Source organism: Plectropomus leopardus, chromosome 22 (genome assembly GCF_008729295.1).
Source record: "Plectropomus leopardus isolate mb chromosome 22, YSFRI_Pleo_2.0, whole genome shotgun sequence".
Lineage (NCBI taxonomy): Eukaryota > Metazoa > Chordata > Actinopteri > Perciformes > Serranidae > Plectropomus > Plectropomus leopardus.
This window is the reverse complement of record NC_056484.1, coordinates 6,767,761-6,787,917: the sequence shown is the minus strand read 5'-3', so window position 1 is coordinate 6,787,917 and position 20,157 is coordinate 6,767,761. Positions and strand designations below refer to the sequence as shown.

Here is a 20,157-nt window from a genome sequence, read left to right as displayed (position 1 = left end):
AAAAAGTAAATAAATAAATAAGAAAAATTACTAAATAAACAAATAAATACAAGAATTACATCAATAAAAAAGCCAGATTAAATCAATAGGTTTTCAGTTGTCGTTTAAAAATGTTTCACTTCTCTTATAGCTTTTTATATACTGACATAAAAACATATTACACAGTATAACTTATGTGTGATGTGTAATACTATAATAAATATATTTCCTTTGCATACAAGATGTTTTATATAGTCATTAGCGCCCCCTTGTGCTCCCTCTGTGTAGCAGCAGGTAAAGGCGTGGCCAGTCATTTCTGCGGCAGTTACCTGAGAGCGACGAGATTAAAGGACGCTGCTGTAAGTACAGCAAAATCATCTAACGAATATTTCTTTATTTTATCACTTCCACAACATTTACACAATATGTCTTTATATTTATTACAGGGCGGCGTCCACTTTAATCTACACAAACGGTAGGTTTACTTTCGTCTTTTTCTTTTATTTCTTTTATTGTGCATGCACCTGTTTTACTGCCCGAGATCCTTTTGAAATAAACATGATACTATCCCAACATGACATAATATATTAGTGATTTGTAAATGCAGTTAGTCATAGTTAGTCAGTTAGTCAGTTAGTCATAGTCAAAATGAATTCATATTTGCTTAATGTGTAATCCAGTGTGTGTGATCTTGAAAACGACCTTTGTTTGCTTTGGGTGAGAAGGATGACTTCATCTCTTTGTTATGACAATATGGCAAAGGACTAAAAGCTACTACACGGTTAATACTCAAAAACTGTCCCCAGGGTATTATTGTGGAGTCTAAACTATGGTTATATTGTCAACTTTCCCACATTTATACCTATATTTTCATGAAAACCTTAACATTGAATTGGCACTGTAAAGATAAATCCTTATAACTAAAAGTTTTTCTGTACTTTACAGTAAACTATCAAGTAAATATCTAAAGTCTATAGGTAGATTATTTGGAGCCAATGGTGTTTTATTTTTTTCTTGAGTTAAAAAAGGCAGTTTGGTTGATTTGAGTTATGGAAATGGTGCATTTGCATTAAGGCACATGAATGCAGGCACAACAGGAACTAGTCTGAGGACAGGTGCGCGTAGGTGGGAACACACCTGATTGGTGGAACAAATAAAAAGTCATAAATCCTGTAATAAAGACAGATTAGAAGCACAGTTTCCTGCATTAACGAGTTCACACAAGAGGGGACTTAAACACACTTTTGTTGTGGTAAACTGTAGTAAGCGAGCTACAACCGTTGGACTTAACCTAACAGATGATGTCATCTCTTCAAAGCTGGGAGAGCCTGTTTTATCAACCTGGATTTTCTCCCCAGTAACACAGCCACCGCCTATCCTGGTCACATGACGCAGTATTTACACAGCCTCTTTATGAACGTTTGGATTGAAGCAGTGATAAACACTTTCAAACCATGGAGCCATTATCTATCGTGCATGGCTGATGGAGCTCGAGCAGCTTTCTCTCACCTGTGCTGATATGACAGATCTGAATATTACCCGTTTCTCTTCTCAGAAAACATCATGGTTGAACAAACAAGACAGCCAAGTCGTGCCGTGTCCCTCCAGGCTGGACCTGGTGAGGTGGACTCTGACACCCTGTTTGACGTGAACCTCAGGTACAGTGCAGGCCTTTTCCCACTCCAGTCATAACAACACACAGCTCACACACACTGGGCCTCAGGCAACAGACAAATGCAATTTTACCAAAGATAAACAATATTTAAAAAGACACTTAACTTGGAGAATCTAAAAAAAAAAAAGCAAAGTAAGCACTGATTATAGTGTAATCTTCTCATCACACTCTTCTTTGACTTGCTTGCAAACATCTTTGTCACCTCTGGTCACTCGTTCAGGGTTAATGACAGGGCTGCACGGACCTTTGGGCGCCATTTGGCTGTAATTGGAGACCAGCTGGACCGGGAGTGGACGAGCAGACAGCGGCACAGATTACCAACTCCTCTTCACATGTTGAGACCCGCTCAGGCACTGACCAGGACCATATATCGGTATAAAATCAGAAAATAACCCTTAAATTACCACCTTGTTTGCCTCTGTGAACCAGTCAAGTTGCAGAAAAAGTTTAAAATCAAGTCTGTGAGAACATTATGATGTCACAGTACAGTTGATCTTTGGCCTTTTTGGTGGATAATATCATCGCTTCCACATTTTATTCTTGTGGACATTTGTGTGAAAATTTGTCATAATTTGCAAATGAATTCTTGAGTTATTGCCAAAAACATATTTTGCGAGGTCACAGTGACCTTTGACCACAAAATTCTAACAAATTCAGTCTTGAGTCAAAGCGGATGTTTGTCCTAAATTTGCAAAAATTCCCTCAAGGTGTTCTTGAGATACTGCGTTCACGAGAAAGAGATGGATGCAAGGTAACAGTGACCTTGACCTTTGACCACCATAATATAATCAATTCATCGTTGAGTTCAGGTGGACGTTTGTGCCAAATTTCCTCGAGCTTTTCTTGAGATATCGTGTTCACAAGACTGAGACAGATGAGGTCACAGTGACCTTGACTTTTGACGCATGACCATTAAAATCTAATCAATTCATAATTGAGGGCAAGTGGATGTTTGTGCCAAATTTGAAGAAATTCCCTCAAGGAATATCATGTATACAAGAATCTATTGCCAGTGTGGAGGCGTGGAAAAAAAACACCTTTCTCTACATGTGTGATGTTATTGGCTGTTAAGGCATTTTCACCTGGTGTTGCTTTCCTGCAGGGATATCCACACCCAGTTACTGGGCTTCCAGGGCCTGTCTGCTGCAGTGAAGGCCTGGATAACGAGCACCGCACCTGGGCAGGGGATCCTCAGAGCTGAGGCCTGGGCAGCCTGGGTAACACTCATTCTCTCTTGTATTATATCCGTGTCTCAAGTGACCTCTGACTGTTACTGCTGGGTAGAAATCATAATATATATGCATGTAAAAAGTCTCTCGAATTGCACACTCACTCAGAACTGAGACACTGTATATCTCTCTTTTTGAAAATTGCTGCTACATGATCAAAAGAGAAATTTGACTTGTATTTTCGTTAATTTTACAGGTGCCCAATTTGAAACCAGTGACCTGCACTGGCTGGACCAGAAGAGCACTGGTGGCGCTGGTGGCCGCAGTGACCATTTTCGGTGCACTGTGGGTGGAATGGAGAGCCTAAAAAAGGCCATGAGCAGGTCTTTCAGGCCATTTTATATTTGACATTTTTTTCAAAATGATAGTTTTTGCTAACTGATTTGTTTCTGCAGTTTACGTTAAGTTTGCTTTTTTAAAATATTATTTTAATAATGTACTGAAGTTGACACGGCCCCTAAAGTCCCGAAAGGTGATATTTTGTATTTTGTGTGCAAAAGTTATTATCTTGTGGAAACTTAAGTGTCATGTAGGAACAATATATTATCTTGTGGGAACTAGTTATTATTTTGTGGGAACAAGTTGTTAACTTATGTGCACAAGTTAATTATCTTGTGGGAACAAGTTATTTTCTTGTGGAAGTTATATTGTGGGAACTGTGGAAGTTGTTATCTTGAGGGTACATGTCATTGCCTTGTGGGAACAAGTTATCTGGTGGGAACGAGTTGTTAACTTATGTGCACAAGTTAATTATCTTGTGGGAACAAGTTATTTTCTTGTGGAAGTTATATTGTGGGAACTATGGAAGTTGTTATCTTGAGGGTACACGTCATTGCCTTATGGGAACGAGTTATCTGGTGGGAACAAGTTGTTATCTTGTGCGCACAAGTTAACTATCTTGTGGGAACTAGTTATTTTGTGGGAACAAGTTGTTAACTTGTGTGCGCAAATTAATTATCTTGTGGGAACGGTGGAAGTTGTTATCTTGAGGGAACAAGTTATTGTCATATGGGAACGAGTCATATGGTGGGAACAAGTTATTTTGCAAAAGTTGTTATCTTATCTTGTGGGAACTAGTTATTATCTTGTGGGAAAAAGTTTTTATTTTGTGGGAACATGTTATGTTCTGCTTACAGGTTCTATCTTGCCATTTAGGGTTATTATCTTTGCCCAAGTTAACTGACTTTTGGGAACAAGTAATAAAAACTTTCGTGCACAACATAAAAACCTTCCAGGACTTTAGGGGCTCTAAACACTATATGAAACAGAAGTAAAAAAAAAAAAAAGATGTAAAATTTGTGAAGGCATAAGAAAATTGTTTAAATTGGTTTTACAGTGTTGCCCTGGGAGATGGCCAGCGTATTGTAGCAGTGACATGTTGGTTCACATTTGTATTAATGTAAAAAAACATGTTACCAATGACTGGACTGTTGCTGGCCTGCAGTCTTTTGTACCCAGATTAGTTTCTTACTGGTTTAAGAGGCCAAATTTTTAACAAACGATATGTAGCCGGGCTTAATATAAAATGAAGAAGGCTGGACTTTCTGTTTCAGGTTTGCTCTTTCATGTGATGCAAATAAATGAAATTCGCAAAAATAAAGAACTTTTGTCATTAATTTAAAAAAAAACATTTTTTTAAAATTACATAATAATACAAATACAAGACCATAAGAGGCAACCACAGGAGCTCGCAGGTTCAAAAGGCTTTGCTGGTCGTGTCCGCACCAAAAGGAGCACCGAAGCCCTTTTTCGACCTCTGCATATCTGCATTATTCGTCCTCCTCATAAGTGGTGACTTCCACATGTGAGTACGTTTGGAAGGCCTTCCTGTTGCACACTTGAAGCGTGGCACCGAGCTGCTTTCCGGGGCCGACCTCGTAGGTGTAAGGGAACTTCATTCCCTGCGCCCTCTCGTAGATCTCGTGCAGACTTTGCTCCCACTTCACCGGTGACACCAGCTGCTTCACCAGCTGACTGCACACGTGTTTCTCGCTCATGTAACGCTTCCCATCCACGTTGGAGTACACGTTGATCTCGGGACGACGGACCTGAACGTGAGAGAAATGTAGATTTCAGATTAAAAGTACTAAATTGGTCAAAGTGTGCTACTTTTCCAAGAGCTGAGCAAAATGGCGAAGGTTGAGGTAAGAAATTATTAAGTGATATTTGAAGGAAATTAATAAATAGTAAAGGGGGATAAGACTTTTTTTTTTTACTTTCCCATAGTGCACAAAAGTGGTCTGCATTTTTTTTCCAATTAATTAATTAATTAATTTTTTTGTCTATAAAATGTCAGAAAAAGCCCAAACATTTTTTGAGTGGTCCCTCCAAAAGTAGGTGCCTTAAGGAAAAATTATACATTCATATTTTTTAATTATAATTTCAATATTGTTCACCATATAAAAACAAACAATTTGATAACAAGGTAACAACGCATTGCACTATAATGTAAGAATGTCTTATAATGCATTATTGACATGACCATAGATTTACCAGCACAGTTTAAAATTACTATATGTCTACATTATGGGAATTTTATAGATATATCTGTCAATTATTTTCACCAAAAAGCGATTTGTTGTTTGGTTTATAAAATGTCAGAAAATAATGACAAAATGTTGATCAAAGCTCATGATGACTTCCTTAAATGTCTTGTTTTGTCCTTAACCCTAAAATATTAAGTTTACTGATGTTATAATAATATATAATAATATTATCATTGAAGAAACCAGAATTAGAAAATTATTACTTTTTTTCTTAAAATAATTACTCCAAAAGATTATTCAGTTATTAAATAAGTTGGCAATTAATATTCCAGTTGACAGGTAATTGATTATTTGTTTCAGATCTGTTACATATATTTCCAAACATATCAAAATGAAATGAAATAAATAAGCAATAAAAATGGAAATCATTATACTAAAACCCTGTTAAATATGAACGCTAGTTGATTATAAGAATATGTCCTCTGTATGCTTTTTGTGGAAAAAAAACAAAAAAAAAACATGAAGCGGCTGAAAAAAAATTGACTGACCTCCACCTGTCTGAGCACGTCTCTGAGGGGTTCAACAGCGGACTCCATCAGCTCGGTGTGAAAAGCCCCGCTGACCGGCAGAAGTTTGGTCCTCACGAACTGGAGACGTCTCGAGTTTTGCTGCAGGAAGTCCAGAGCCTGAGAGGACAACACAGGACACAAATACGAAGGATGTCAAAGATCCTTCCATCGATCAGCTGTGGTCAGTGGTGGACAAAATACATACGTCTACTTGAGTCAAAGTACAAATACTCGTGGTCAAATATTACTCCAATACAAGTGAAAGTTGTTGAGTCAAAATATTACTTGAGATAAAATACTTGCTTAAAAAAAAGTTTTTTTCTTTTTTTTTATTCTCAGCCATTTTTATATATTGTTACAGCATGTTTATAAAACCTAATAAATCTAAAAAAACAAGAACTGTTTGCTTGCCAACAATCATAATTAGCAGGTTATTTTGGCTTTTTTGGCTTTTTTCTGCTCATCATTTTTGTTTTATTTAATCTTAAGAGATTTAAAACACGAAACAACAGGACTCACCACAAAATCTAAACTACTATCGGCTCTAATTTTGTACCAAAAAATCTCGACTGCTTTCTCGACAGTTCATACATTAATTCATCTTCTATTACACGGCGCAGCCAGAAATGTCATTTTTATTGTTTTCCATTTTTTCCCATTAGTCTGTTTATTTTTTAGTCATTTTTAGTCATCCAAATATTTATTCATTATTTTCTTTTGTGTGTGAGGTAATGGTAATTTTGGTGACATTGCAACACATATATTTGATCAGATTACGTGTTTATAGCTGTATTTTGAGTGAAAAAATTCATAGCTGTCATAATGCTCCATACCTCTTGGTGCCCTGCGATGACCCTGCCATGAGGGAACAGATAGTTCGCCACAGAGCAGACGGGCTCCTCGATGCCCAGGCTCCTGCAGTGCTCTTTAGCCTGCACACAGGCATATTTATACTGAGCCTGAGGTCTACCGATGACTGACAGCATCCCACTGGGAAGCAGCTCTGACGCTTTCTGCATGGCCTCTGCACGAACCTTCACCGCGTACAGAGCTAGACGACGCAGAGGAGGGATGATGGATGAATTAACACTTACAATAATTTGAACTGTGCAACATCTTTGTTATAAACAACTTCAGAGACGTGTTTACCTTCTGCATAGTTCATGGCACCAGAAAAAACCAGGGCGGCAAATTCCCCGACGCTGAAACCTGCAGCAGCAACACACCTCTCTATGGCCTGTGGACAGAAGTGTAAGGGTTAAACAAAAAATACAAAAATTTGTTGCTGTAAATAATATAACTTCCCATAAGCACAGTAAGTTCCTTACATCAGCTACACCACTTCACAACATTTCAGAGGTTAATTTTGTACTTTTCGCTTCAACACATTCATCTAACTATAGTTTCGAGTTAATTTGCAGATTTTACGATTATACTTTAAGTTAACTTGTGCCTCTAAATATATATATATATACACACACACGCACACACACACACAACACACACACATACATATATACATATACATATATATATATATTATATTTATGTATATGATGCCATATAAGGAGTGAGGGATTTATGTTTTTTTTAGGGGAGAGGCGCATACATTTGTATGTTTTTTTGGATTTATTTTACCTACGATTTTAAAAATAAATAAATAAAATAATAGTCAGATTTTCTATTTTCTGACAGAATATGTCGATGAACGCTTTAAGGGAAAAAATATATCCAAATATGAGCTTAAATTAGTGATATTTCATCAAAATCATTTTACTCGTTTACATATTGGCCAAAAAAAACCCCCAAAAAACCCAAACAGGTAAGTTTTAAAATCTAACAACTAATTTTTAGTGGAGGGAGGTCAGGTTTTTTCACGCAGGGAGGCTTCCCGTCAGCCCCCTCTTCTGATAAATTAAGAACAGTCCCTAATCTGACCTGGGGGTTTTCGTGGTTGAGCCTCTCCACAGCAGCAGGGAGGTGACGAACACCGCCGGCTGACAGTGAACCGTCTTCATCAGCTCCTCCTTGGGTCCCTCCAGGCACAGGGACAGCAGGTCGTACCCGAGGATCTTCTGGGCCACCCGGAACATGTCTTTAACGTTGGGGTACTTCAACAGTCCTCTCCCCATGCCCACAAACTGGCTGCCCTGCCCGGGGAACAGGAGCACCGAGCCGTCGCTGGGGTTCTTCCTCGGTCTCCGCTGCTGCTCCTCCGCGACGAGGTATTCGGGCGGAGGGTGGTGGGCTCCGTCCGGAGAGCCGGGCTGGTTGGTGGACAGTGTCCTCCTCAGAGACACCAGAGACCTGAACCTCCGTCTGGAGACTGATGGCACCCTGAAAACCACCGAAGTCAACATGGCGTCACCTGAGGGTGTCTTCGCGGGTTTAAAACAGTCCCATAATCTGCCTGAAAAAACTGCAATTCACCGACAGAAAAAAATAAAATATGTGTCTGACGGTCAGCATGACACGGTGTTGACTGCCGCCATGTTGACTGAGGTCACCACGGGTTCATTTTATTTTGCTTCCGGGTCATTTACTTTTTTTTTTTTTTTTTTTTTTTTTTTGGCTGCAGCAGCGCCACCCTCAATACAATAGTCATAATTTTACACCATTATTATTATTATTATTATTATTATTATTATTATTATTATTATTAATGTTATTATTATTTTGTATTATTTTTTTTAAAATAACTTTATTGTCCCACTAAGTAATTAATTTTGTCGTCTTGTCTGTTCAGAAAGTCTAAAAAATAAATAAATAAATGAAAGAATAAAAAAATAAATAACGCATTTTTATTTGTTTATAGATAAAAATAAATACAATCAATTATAACGGTAATTATTTAATACATTATTGTTGTTGTTGTTATTATTATTGTCATTATTATTGTTATTATTATTATATATTTTTGCAGCCAAAATGACTTTATTGTCCCAGTGAAAAAGGATTTTTTTTTGTGTTTTGTTGTTTTATCTGTTAAGGCACATTAAAATAAAATAAATAAATGCATTTTTTATTTTTCATAGCTAAAAATAAATACATTTTAACATTTTGATTAAAATTCACTATAATTAAGCCTATTCAAAAGTTGTGGCCAGGATATGTGCTGCGTGGGGCATTTTACTGTTCAAAAGGAAAAACGCTGCTTCTTTATTACTTTAATATCTTTATATCTGACATGTATCAATACAGAAATACCTTTGGCTTGCTGATTGGTCTCTGGCCAAACTACTCAGTATTGAGAATTATTATTAAAATAATATATAAAGCCACAATATATGGACAACCAAAAAAGTAAACTCGCTCAATCTAGTGCAAAAATGCATCAATCTGCATTGCATACATTACTTCCTGTGAGGTCAGTTATCAGGTTACAACTTGAAAGAGAAGAGTGATTCATCTTTAATTCCAATCAGCTTCAGGAAATTTATAATAACAGAGACTTCTGTAGAAGAGAGGTTGTAGTAATTTTCTCAAGAAAATGACAAATATCACAAAATGATGTTTTAGTATTCACCAATAAACTTTATTGTACAAAACTGTAAATCTCACTTGATCTGAGTCAAATGTGTTTTCATTAAATCCTGCCGTACACTGTGTTTGTAATCATTGCTCTCCATCCTAGTGTGCGTCTGAAAACATAAATATAATACATCACTTTTGTGCATAGATTCTTTTGTGAGTTGCATTCCACTCTCCGCTCAGTCTTAAACAAATAAAACATTTCTTTGATCATTTCTAAACTGAACCCGTTGACGTGGAGATCACATTTGTCCGTTGGGTTTTCCCTGTGATTCCTCTGATCCATCAGACAGGTTGGCGGCCTCCAGCTGCTCCTCCACCGTCTTGCCGTCCTCTGGTATCTGGCTGTTCTGTTCGGCTCTTATCTTGTATTTAGAGATGAACTCGTTACTGGCCAGCGCGCCTTCCTTTTTGGGACACTTGCGATTTGATGATAAGCGATGTTCCCAAACGTTCTGTTAAAAAAGAAAAACAAAATAAAGTTTGATCTTTGTGATGTTCACTGATACAGTTGACTTTTCGCACAGGAATGCAAAAGTAGTTATATTTCAGATGCCATTTGTTTGTCTGTTAACTGAATATTTAAAAAAAAAACTATCAACAGTTTTTTAATCAAATTTAGTGGAAAGTTAGACCATGGTACATAGAACAAATTCTTAGTTTTTGATGCAGAACCACAAGGGTGTGGGTTTGGTTTTAACACTGGGGCGGACACAAGGGAGGCTTCGGGAAGTCCTCCAGAAAAACTCTGACCATCAAACACTTAATTTTCTGCATTCTAGTAAATTTTAATGCCAAATTTGTACCTTCACTGCATCAGTTTATTATGTAAATGTCTTTAATTTTGTCAAAAAGAAGGACCTCTGCTACTTTAATGTTTTATTGGGGGACATGTCCCCTGCGTCCCCCACAAAATCTACACTTAGACAGATCAAAGGAATTCATAATGTAGCAGTATGGCAGGGTTAATTGCATTTTTCACATTTTTTTTTACGTGAGGGAAAAGAAGGGAAAAAAACCTTGCATATCAATACCATGACTATATACTGATGCACATCTGCATCTAGATGAACATCAGAAAATGTTTTCTATTATAAATGCAGCCTTAGATTTAAACACTCTGTAAATGTTTGTTTTGGCTTCATTATCTGTACAGTGATCCAAAATGGACTAAATTTAAGTACATATTCATCTAAGTATTATCAATTTACTGTGAAAAAATCTCTACCACTTCTTAATGGTCTTCCTTATAGGAAATACTTCTCTTTTCTTCTTTTCAACACAGTATAAAACCTCATTATGATACGATTTATCAGTGACCTTTGGAGAAAATGAAACATTAACTTTAAAATATTCAAAATTTAAATGAAAGTGGTTAACTAAGAAAAATCTTCCATGGACTTTTTTTAAACCAACAAATTTGCAACATAAGTAGAAAATGTCATTTATTTAAATTCAAGAAATAGAGACCAAGCTCAACTGCAGATCAGTGAGGCATTTCCCTAAATTTCTAGTTTTTAACCAGTTTTCATTTTTTGTATGCGTCTTGTTATTTTACTGTTTTAATCTGTGTCCTACCTTTAACATAACTCTAAAACCCTAATTATATTAGCTTTTTTTTTAAAAACAGTTTACTCTGTTTTGCTCTAAGTTAAAGCTTCACAGAAACAAAGGTTGTAACTCTGATTAACCAAGTGCTATATGAATAAAATTATTAATATTTTTTTATTACCCCTGGAGCAAGTGTAGATTTTTACTCCTTTGATCACTGATATTTCAGAGGTATTGGTGTTTGACTACAGTCCTTAAAGCTCAAAAAAGTTCAGAGAAGCATAAAGTATAATTATAAACCCAAACAGAGCAGATTAACATCATACTGCACCTCCAGGACCGATGGGTTTCATCAGACGCGTCAGCTGGACGTTCCAGTGTCGTACGTGTTGACTGGCATATCTCAGCTTCTCTTGTACCTCCTGAAATAAAATGAATAAATTAAATAAAATCTAAAAAAAAAAACTATTTCTTCTGAGTGTTTTTCAAACATGTCGCACACAGAGCCAAGCTCAGCACAGCCACACACACTGTCTGTTTCTTACCTCCAGGTGCTGGTGGCTCCTCTGGCGAGACGCCCGCAGGTCCTGGAGCTCCTGAGAGGCCGAGTGAAGAGCGGAGGGGGTGTCCTCGTCTGGACTGCCGTCTGAGGCCTCCAGGATGGGGCTGAGGCACTGCAGGGCCCTCTGCTGCTCCTGGAGGAGCTGAAACTGCTTCTTCTTTGCTTCTTCGGCCTGCAGCAACCTGGAGAAGAGAAGAAAGAGAAGAGGCAAGACGTGAAATTAGGAAACCACTAATGTCTGAGTAGTTTGGTTTGGTTTAGAGAAGAGGTTTTCATACTGTGGGCTGTACATGTATTTTTAGCTTCAGTGTGACTTCTATTTCCTGAGGATGTCAATATCTATGATGCCCATCGCCATGGGTGGATTATGAGACAATGGGCCCCTGGGCACAGATATGTGAAATGCCCCACCCCCGCGCCTACAAAGGAGCTAGACACTTTGTAAAGGTGTTGCCTCTTTTTTTTTTTTTTGTTGTTTTGTATCTTTGCAGTTGTTATGCATCATTTCGTGGAGACTTTGTGTCTCCTGGTGGTAGTTTTGTATCTATTTGAGGTAAATTTCTGTCTTTGTGGACATTTTATGTGTCTTTGTGGACATTTTTTTGAGTTATTACGTGTCTCTTTTTACACAGCGATCTCGCTATATATGCCTTTGCATTTTTACACAGAATCAAACAACAGCAGTATCATGCAGCTCCAGTGTGATTTTAGACAGCATACCAGCATCGCAGAACCAGAAAAAGGGTGACAAGTGTGATGTTTAACACAACAGCATCCGCCACTAGTATGACATGACAGTAAAAATCATATTATATGACATATATAGCACGATATTCCCACCTTGAACAGACAGATTAAAAGGGGTTTTCATGATCATTTTAAGTGAGATTCAAAGCATTATGGAAATAGCAGTCCAAAAATTTAGAGCATCATTATAGCATCAAATACCTGGCTTGTGTTACCATATATTTTCAGATTATAAAATGCAATGTCAAAAAAATAGACTCATATTTGCCATGTCTGAGCATTTGTAAGAATTGTAAAATACTGATAATGATTTTTAATACCAATTAGGGCCTTACTGAATTTTATATTGATATTGATGAATTCAATGCCTTTTAAGACTTTTAAAGACATTTTTTAATGTCACCAGGGATGAAACTTAAGACAAATTTTACAATAACCAAAGTTGAAAGAAAATCTACTTTTTTTTTAAAAAAACTTAAGGTTAAGGACAATTTTGCCCAAATGCTTTTTGTTACATAAAACATTCCAGTCCAGCAAAAAAGTAAGAACTGGATAGAACTGGGAAACACCTGGCTTTTGTTGGTAAGTTTCATTGCTATTTTTAAATAAATAAATAAAAATGAGATGTTAGCATTTAAAAATGAAAAAAATATATTGAAATATATATTGAAAAAATATTTGCCATGTCTGAGCATTTTTTTTTTTTAGACTTTTTTAAATACTGACATACACATATATATATATATATATATATATATATATATATATATATATATATACATCAATCATTTATATCAATAAAGGCCTTATTTTTATATAAATGAATTCAATACCTTTTAAGACTTCTAAAGGACCCGCGGGAGCCCTGGTAGAGGGGGACCACAGTGTCAGAGTTTAAAAAACATCTGGGTCAGAGTGTAACGGGACTGCAGTGGGTGTGTTTGTTTATCACCTCTCCAGCTCCTGTCTGGCTCTCTCCTCCTCCAGTCGCGCCTGGATCTCCATGTTGAGAGCAGCCTCAAGTTTCCGTTGCGTCAGCTCCAACTCCTGGATCCTCTTCTTCTGCTGCTCAGCCTCTTTTTCCCGCTCCTGCATCTCGGCCTGCATGCTGTCTCTCAACTAGGACCCCACCACACACACACACACACACACACACACACACACACACACACACACACACACACACACACACACACACACACACACACACACACACACACACACACACACACACACACACACACACACACACACACATTCATTGGGTGACCTATTCCTGAATCACCTTTTCCAGGAATGTCATTACGGTTTCTCCACCACTAAAACTCACTGACTTTTATAATGCCAGCGTTTTTGTGCTGTTTTCAGGAATCCCATTTCAGCGAACTGTAAATAAACGTTGTCATCTGTAAAACTTACCGTCTCGGCCTCCTTCAGCTGTCTCTCCAGCTCCATCTGTACCTCCTTTTGTCTCCTCCTCTCTTTTTCCTCTGCCTCCCTTCGTTTGGTTTCCAACTCGCGTGCATGCTGCCAGATAAATGTTCATGGTTACAGCTGAGTTATGATTGAAGTAATCGTCCCTTCACTGATTCCTCTCACCTGTATGATAGTTTCTATCTCTAAATCCTGTCTGTCTTTCTCTCTCTCCATCTTCTCCATGTCCTGGATATTGTAGTCGTCTGATTGGCTGCTCCGACTGCTGCAGCTGCTCCGGGAGCTCCGGCTGCGCTCCCGCTGGCTGTGCTCCCGCTGGACCCGTCTTTTTAGTTTGAGTTCTTGGTGAAGGGAGGACTTGCCCTCGCTCTGGAGACGAAGGGCTGTCTGAATAGCTGGAGAGTCAGCAAAAAGACAAATGATAGATGGTGTACTCTTACTGGTGTTTCTTTATTTTGATTAATGAGTGTTTCTTTGTTAATCAAAAGTGTATTTCTACCAGAAACCTCAAAAATAATAGAAATGGGTAAGAAAGACATTTCTGAGTGATAAAGGTGCCAAGATGTGAAGTGGGTACTCATTTCTAACAGTGAATTTAATATAAATTCATTTAGCTTTATTTTGTTATTCTTGAGAAGGATTTTTAATCATTTTAGGGCCTTCCGCTTTGATTTAATCCGGAAATGTTACTTTTGCTAAACTATTTAAAATGTCTCATCTAAAACCAGCAAATTAAATTAGAAGCCATCGGTGACCACACACACGATAAATCACTGCAGCCAAAATGTAATTTCTGACTCTGTCTGCTAACACTTATACACACCAACACACCTTGAGTCCACTCCACCTTCTGTCTCTGGTCGGACGCGCTCATCTCAAAGGTTTTATTGTGAGTTTTCACACAGAACAAACAGCGCTTCCCCTCCCTGTCTGCAATAGGCTGAAATGGAAAGAGGAGAAAATAGAGATCACAGATTAAAAATACAAAAATTAGGGGGTTTCTGTTCTGTTAAGAAGTTTGTTTGAACATTTTCCTGGACACCGTATAATTAAACATGCTGTGTTTACATTACATTTCCTCACCCACCTCGATGACACAGTTCTTATCCAGATGGATCTCCCCTCTCTTGTCTTTTAAGTCCTCGCTGACGTAGTAAGCCATGGAGGAGGGCTTCAGCACAAACCAACGCTCGGTCCAGTTCCGGCGTACATGTCCCTTTTTCCACATGTAACCCTGGAAACATGGGACAGAATATAAGAGACAAAGACAAGCACGAGGACAGCAAACAGAAACTGGAGGATACACAAAATCTTACCCTCTTGAGGACATTGTGATACATCTCCAGAAAGACCTCATCTAAAGCCAGACTGAAGGCCTCAGCGCTGGTCACTTTCAGCAGCCGGCCTGCGCCCATGTGCTCCAGGAACGACCACACGGACATGTCCTCTTCCCGCCCTGTTGCATCCTGGGATAATAAGTCCTCCAATGGCTTCCCGTCCCACTCCTGGCTCATTGCTGTGGAGATTTTTTTGAGGAGATACTCCACCTAAAATCACAAAGTTAGAATACTGTGAGAGATTGTAAAAAAAGATCAAACAAAAACCAAAAATAACTGCTGGTGTTAATAACTTATTGTATGAGTGTATTTCTGTGATAAAGCTACTGTGCTGATAGCACAAAAGTAGTTTATTTTAATCTGTTGACAGGAAACCAAAAGCATTACGGAGGAAGCGGCAGAAGGAAGAGACTCATTAACGGACTTACTTGCACTTGCTTTTTTTTTTTTGCTATGAAAAACTGTAAGATGTTCTGACTTTGTCAGGACACAAGCTGCGTTCATATGGAGCATATTATGTCTTTCTAGCAATTAACAGATCACAGTGGCTGAAAAAAAATGGTGTTGCCTTGTTTCCAAGTGCGATTTGTTACTCTACTAATCTTTATTTGCTTTGTGAATATTGAGAAACAATCTTTTTTTGTGTATTTTAAAGACCCTTTTGTTTCATTGTGTGTTGTAAGAATGTTTGCATTTTATGCCACAAAATTTCACAAAAGAAAATTATCATGGACTTGCGTCTCAAATCTAATCCCACAAATCAAGTCACTCCTAACATTTAGTCCTACTACAAATTCCTGCTTCACACATTCATCTACGTCTCTTACCTCCTCTGGTATCATCACCAGCGGGTAGCGGTCCTCGGACAGCAGGTTGAACAAACAGAAGAGCTTGAAACAGTCTCTTTGCGACAGCGGCGCCCCCTTTGGTAGCCCCTTAAAGTTCTTCTTCATGGTCATCATCCAGCACAAGTCGTCAAATTTCTCCTTGTCAAACATCCCGTCTTTGACCTGAAAAGGCAGAAAGACTTTACTACACTATAAACTATATATATCAACCAAACAGTGCTGGGTATCATTAAAAAAATCACAATACCAGTACTGCTACCAGTATCCCAAAAGTAATACCTATAGAATACAACTAAATTCTATACCAATAATGTGAATATAGTGATATTTTAGTAAATGGTAACCCATAATTGCAACTGTTTTGGTGGCATCTCAGTTTGCTAAACTGCCAACTTCACCCGACACCGGGCACAAAAAAGATCGAATGGAGGTATTGTTTGACTCAAGACGTTTTGGTACAACTTGGATTATTTTGGCTCATTACTTTAACTTATCGCATACAATCCTGAGTGTGTTTTCCACCATTTATTAAATGTTTGCATACTGCTTATCAAGGCTAAATAGAGGACTTAAAGTGTAACAAACAATAATAATTTTATTCATAGAGCACTTTTGAGGATTCCCAAAAATGTGTATATGACAAATAAAATAACAGAACTCTGATACAATGAAATACAGACATAAAGTAATATCAAATTTAACTGATATTTTTCATTGATCATGTGCTGTAGTGGTTTTGTAACTGGCATTTTCAACCACTAGCCTTATTTAAATATAGTGCATCTATATAGTACTACTACTAGTTGTACTACTATATTATTATTATAATAATAATAGCTATTATTAGTACTACTACCACAACTACTTTAAATAATGAGTTTTACTTACAGAGCATTTCTTTAGAGCTAAGAAATGTTCACACCATGTGCTTTTTTTAAAATATTTTCTTTAAAAAAACCACCCTATAAAATCAATCAGGTCAGTGTGCATCAAGCACTGTTATTGGCTGTTAAACACTATAATGTCACTGCTAAAATAAAAAAATTCTGTCTGTCGCAGCTACACAAATATAAATAAATTACTCTCTCTGTCACAGCTATATATATATATATAAACAAAACCGACATAGTTTGTGTGTAAACAGTGTCACAGCTCTTTTTTCAACCAGATTTATGTCTTTTTCATATCACCGTCTCTTTTGTGAACAGAAATGTTAACTTTCATAAAAAAGAAACACACATACAGAAACTGATAGACACCATTTCTGTATTTCTATGATTTCTAATGAGTAACGAATCATCAGTACCTTATCCAGTATATACTTGTTGAGGTAGGGCATGTAGCCATGATTAGACACCGGCCCGTCATCATCATCCTGGAAGTGCTCCTCCAGAGCCACCGGGTCATGTGGGATGTTCAGCACAGTGTACAAGTTGTGGGAAAGCACCTGAAGAAGTAACACAGAAACATGCACATATATAGATACATAGTGGTATCTGATAAGGTGGGTGTAATACAAAGAGGAGGAAGTAGGTTTATTCTATGTATTTCAATGGGTTTTTGGCTGATAGATGGGTAAAACTGTAAACGCTCAGCACAAACCCTTCACACCAACACTGGTTACATATATAGATACATTATTTGTGCACATAGTAACATAAGTCTCAAGGTTTCTTCTGCGCACTATTTCTTCACACATCCACAAACACAAAGACAACCACAGACAGCTGGTCCTCAGCATGTCAGGACAGCTTTCTGCTATTTCCCTGGATTCCTCTCTCCTACTGGGCCTCAGTCAGACATGTAGGAACTGGACAGAAACCAATTCAACAGAAAAGAAACAACACTCACTACCTGAGAAAACTGCAAAATATGATCTCTACTTGCTGTTCTTTGTCTGGTCTTTTATTTGAATCACCAGCTGTGGTGGTATTATGTCACTGGGTATGTTTCTGGGCCACAGAGAAAGGCTGGACTTTGATCTAGAAACTGGCCCACACCTTACCTACAGTCTGAGCAGGTTGTGTGTGTTTTTAGGATGTTAAAGCTTTGTCAAATATTTGAATTTGTGTGTGTAAACTGTGCCTCAGATTACAACGATGATTCACATAGTACAACTTATTATTTAACAATATATACCAGACAATTACAGACTGATAAGTTTTCATTTTTCCTCATCTTAAAAAAATATTAAAAGTTAAAAGTAGCGGCGTTAAAGTCTGTTTCTGTGTCCTGTGGACGCCCCTCGCTCTCAGTTTCCTGATCTCAAAATGACGACAAACATTCCTGCTTACCTTTAACTGCGACTTGGACACTTTCCCGCATTTCTCGACGTCCAGCGACGTGAAAGCGTACCAGATTGACTTAAGGAGTTCGGATCTTAAGTCCATTTTTGGAGACCTCGCTGTGCGCAGAAACAACTACATTTCCAAGCGAAGCGCGGCGACTTTTACGCAGCGACGGCGCGAGCGAGCGACGCTGAGAATTGCCAAATAAAAATGTGGGGCAGAGTACAGGCTGCTGTGCAAAGGACCAAAAGGAGTCAGATGTAGGGCAGACTTAAAGAGGCGGAGAGTAGAGATAAATGCCTACACATCTCTCTATAATACATCGTTTGAAACGGCTTTAAAATTCATAAAAGCCTGGTTTATACCTTCATTCTTCAAAATATTTTGATATTTTTTAACATCCACTCTTAACGTGAGTCTGATTAAAATAGAGAAACTTAAAGGGCAAATCTACACATAACTGAACTGAATCCCCAAAGACATTTATCCAGACTACAGGGGTGGATTTTTAATTCCTCAGAGTACTGCAGGCAAAAAACAAATAAGAGGAATCTCTGTTATCAGATTTCGGAGGCAGCTTTAGAGACACACCCATCTGTGATGAGAGCCTGAAGCCCAGTTATTTTGGCAACTTAAAGGACACTACAGAAGTTTAAATACACCACTTTTACAATCTTCTGATGTCGCTAATGTGGGAAATGTAACCGGCCAGCTCCCTTTTGTAATAGATATTAAAGGGTTTGTTATATGTTTAAGGATTTTGAAGAAGCAGTGTGTAAGATTTAGTGGGATTTAATGTCATCTAGTGGTGAGGACTGTAGATTATATCCAGCTGAAACTGCTCCTAGTTAGAAATCATTTTGTGCTCATTGTTCAGGAGGTTTTTACAGGTTTTTGTAGGTTTTATCCACAGAGGTTTCTTCCACCCAAAACAAACAGACCAGGTGATTCAAAGCGGTAAAAACACTGATTAATCAGATTCACAAATCAGTGTTTCTCCAGCGCATGTCTGAGACAGGCCGTTAGCCTTGCACCTGCTAATGTGTGCTCTCCTTGTTTTTCTGATAGCTTAAGATCCAGACATTCAGGAGGTTTTTAGTGGAAGCCGAATTATCTGCAGAGGTCTCCTCCTCTCAAAATAAACAGAACTGGTGATTTAAATCAGTAAAAACACAGAAAAAAAGCCATTTTACTCGCAAATCAGTGTCTCTCCAATGGTGTTTGGTATATCACCCATGGGCTGCTAGCCCAGTCTGATAATGTGTGCTCACCTTTTTTTCAGATTTCTTTAGATCCAGAGGTTCAGGAGGTTTTTAGTGGAAGCCAAATTATCAGCAGTTCTCTTCCTCAGTTAAATGAGTAAAAACACTAAATACAACAATTAAAATCAATTGTCAGTGCCTAGTATCAGCTAATGTGTGCTCACCTTTTTTCTCTGATTTGGTTCCAGATTATCAGGAGGTTTTTAGTAGAAGCAGGATTATCCACAGAGGTCTCTTCTGCTTCAAAACAAACAGACAGGTGATTAAAACCAGTAAAAACACTGAATGAAGCAGTTTCACGTTACAAAATCTGTGTTTTTCTGACACTCCCGTTGTGGAGGGGCTGCTAACTACAGTGGCTGACATCAAAACACAAATGCCCCTTTTTAGAGCCAGTGTTTGGTTTGTCAATTCTGGGCTACTGTAGAAACATGGCAGCGCAACATGGCGGACTCCGTGGACGAGGACCTACTCGCTATGTAAATAAACAGTTTATTCTAAGGTAACAAACACACAAGAACTCTTATTTTCATTATACACTACAGAAAACATACTACTTTCTGCCGACATATTCCCCTAAAAGCTACATCCCCTCAGAAAAACACTAACAACCGGCTTATACTGGTAGCTGGTTTTAGTTGGTTTTAGCTGTTTGAAGA

At 38.0% G+C, this 20,157-nt stretch overlaps 3 protein-coding genes across 3 annotated transcripts; 1 reads left to right on the top strand and 2 right to left on the bottom strand.

The window, feature by feature from the left end:
- The first annotated feature begins 303 nt into the window (after positions 1–303).
- bik (BCL2 interacting killer) lies at positions 304–4,483 on the top strand. The gene is made up of 6 exons (XM_042510944.1): positions 304–338; positions 426–454; positions 1,535–1,637; positions 1,875–2,027; positions 2,757–2,871; positions 3,080–4,483. The coding sequence occupies exons 3-6, from the start codon at positions 1,543–1,545 to the stop codon at positions 3,188–3,190; spliced, it is 474 nt and encodes a 157-aa protein (XP_042366878.1). The 5' UTR covers positions 304–338; positions 426–454; positions 1,535–1,542; the 3' UTR covers positions 3,191–4,483.
- mcat (malonyl CoA:ACP acyltransferase (mitochondrial)) lies at positions 4,307–8,326 on the bottom strand. The gene is given in 6 exon segments (XM_042510943.1): positions 4,307–4,931; positions 5,918–6,055; positions 6,772–6,989; positions 7,088–7,175; positions 7,877–7,914; positions 7,917–8,326. Coding segments are annotated over 6 exon segments (1,143 nt in total). The 5' UTR covers positions 8,299–8,326; the 3' UTR covers positions 4,307–4,652.
- A 1,120-nt stretch (positions 8,327–9,446) lies between these two features.
- On the bottom strand, positions 9,447–18,741 carry def6c (DEF6 guanine nucleotide exchange factor c). Its single transcript, XM_042511272.1, has 12 exons — positions 18,243–18,741; positions 17,255–17,395; positions 15,928–16,110; positions 15,080–15,310; positions 14,851–14,997; positions 14,595–14,703; positions 13,929–14,158; positions 13,749–13,856; positions 13,282–13,448; positions 11,566–11,764; positions 11,347–11,442; positions 9,447–9,924 (listed from the first exon to the last, which is right to left on the bottom strand). Exons 1-12 carry the CDS (start codon positions 18,336–18,338, stop codon positions 9,712–9,714), a joined length of 1,920 nt encoding a protein of 639 aa, XP_042367206.1. The 5' UTR covers positions 18,339–18,741; the 3' UTR covers positions 9,447–9,711.
- Positions 18,742–20,157: the final 1,416 nt, after the last annotated feature.

Excerpts from the sequence above, each read along its gene's own strand:
- bik (XM_042510944.1), top strand. The coding sequence starts at position 1,543 with ATGGTTGAACAAACAAGACAGCCAAGTCGTGCCGTGTCCCTCCAGGCT. Across the intron at positions 2,028-2,756 it reads CTGACCAGGACCATATATCG|GGATATCCACACCCAGTTAC; the intron begins GTATAAAATCAG and ends GCTTTCCTGCAG. Across the intron at positions 2,872-3,079 it reads CTGAGGCCTGGGCAGCCTGG|GTGCCCAATTTGAAACCAGT; the intron begins GTAACACTCATT and ends TTAATTTTACAG.
- def6c (XM_042511272.1), bottom strand. The coding sequence starts at position 18,338 with ATGGACTTAAGATCCGAACTCCTTAAGTCAATCTGGTACGCTTTCACG. Across the intron at positions 17,396-18,242 it reads TGTCCAAGTCGCAGTTAAAG|GTGCTTTCCCACAACTTGTA; the intron begins GTAAGCAGGAAT and ends TTACTTCTTCAG. Across the intron at positions 9,925-11,346 it reads CCATCGGTCCTGGAGGTGCA|AACGTTTGGGAACATCGCTT; the intron begins GTATGATGTTAA and ends CTTTTTTAACAG.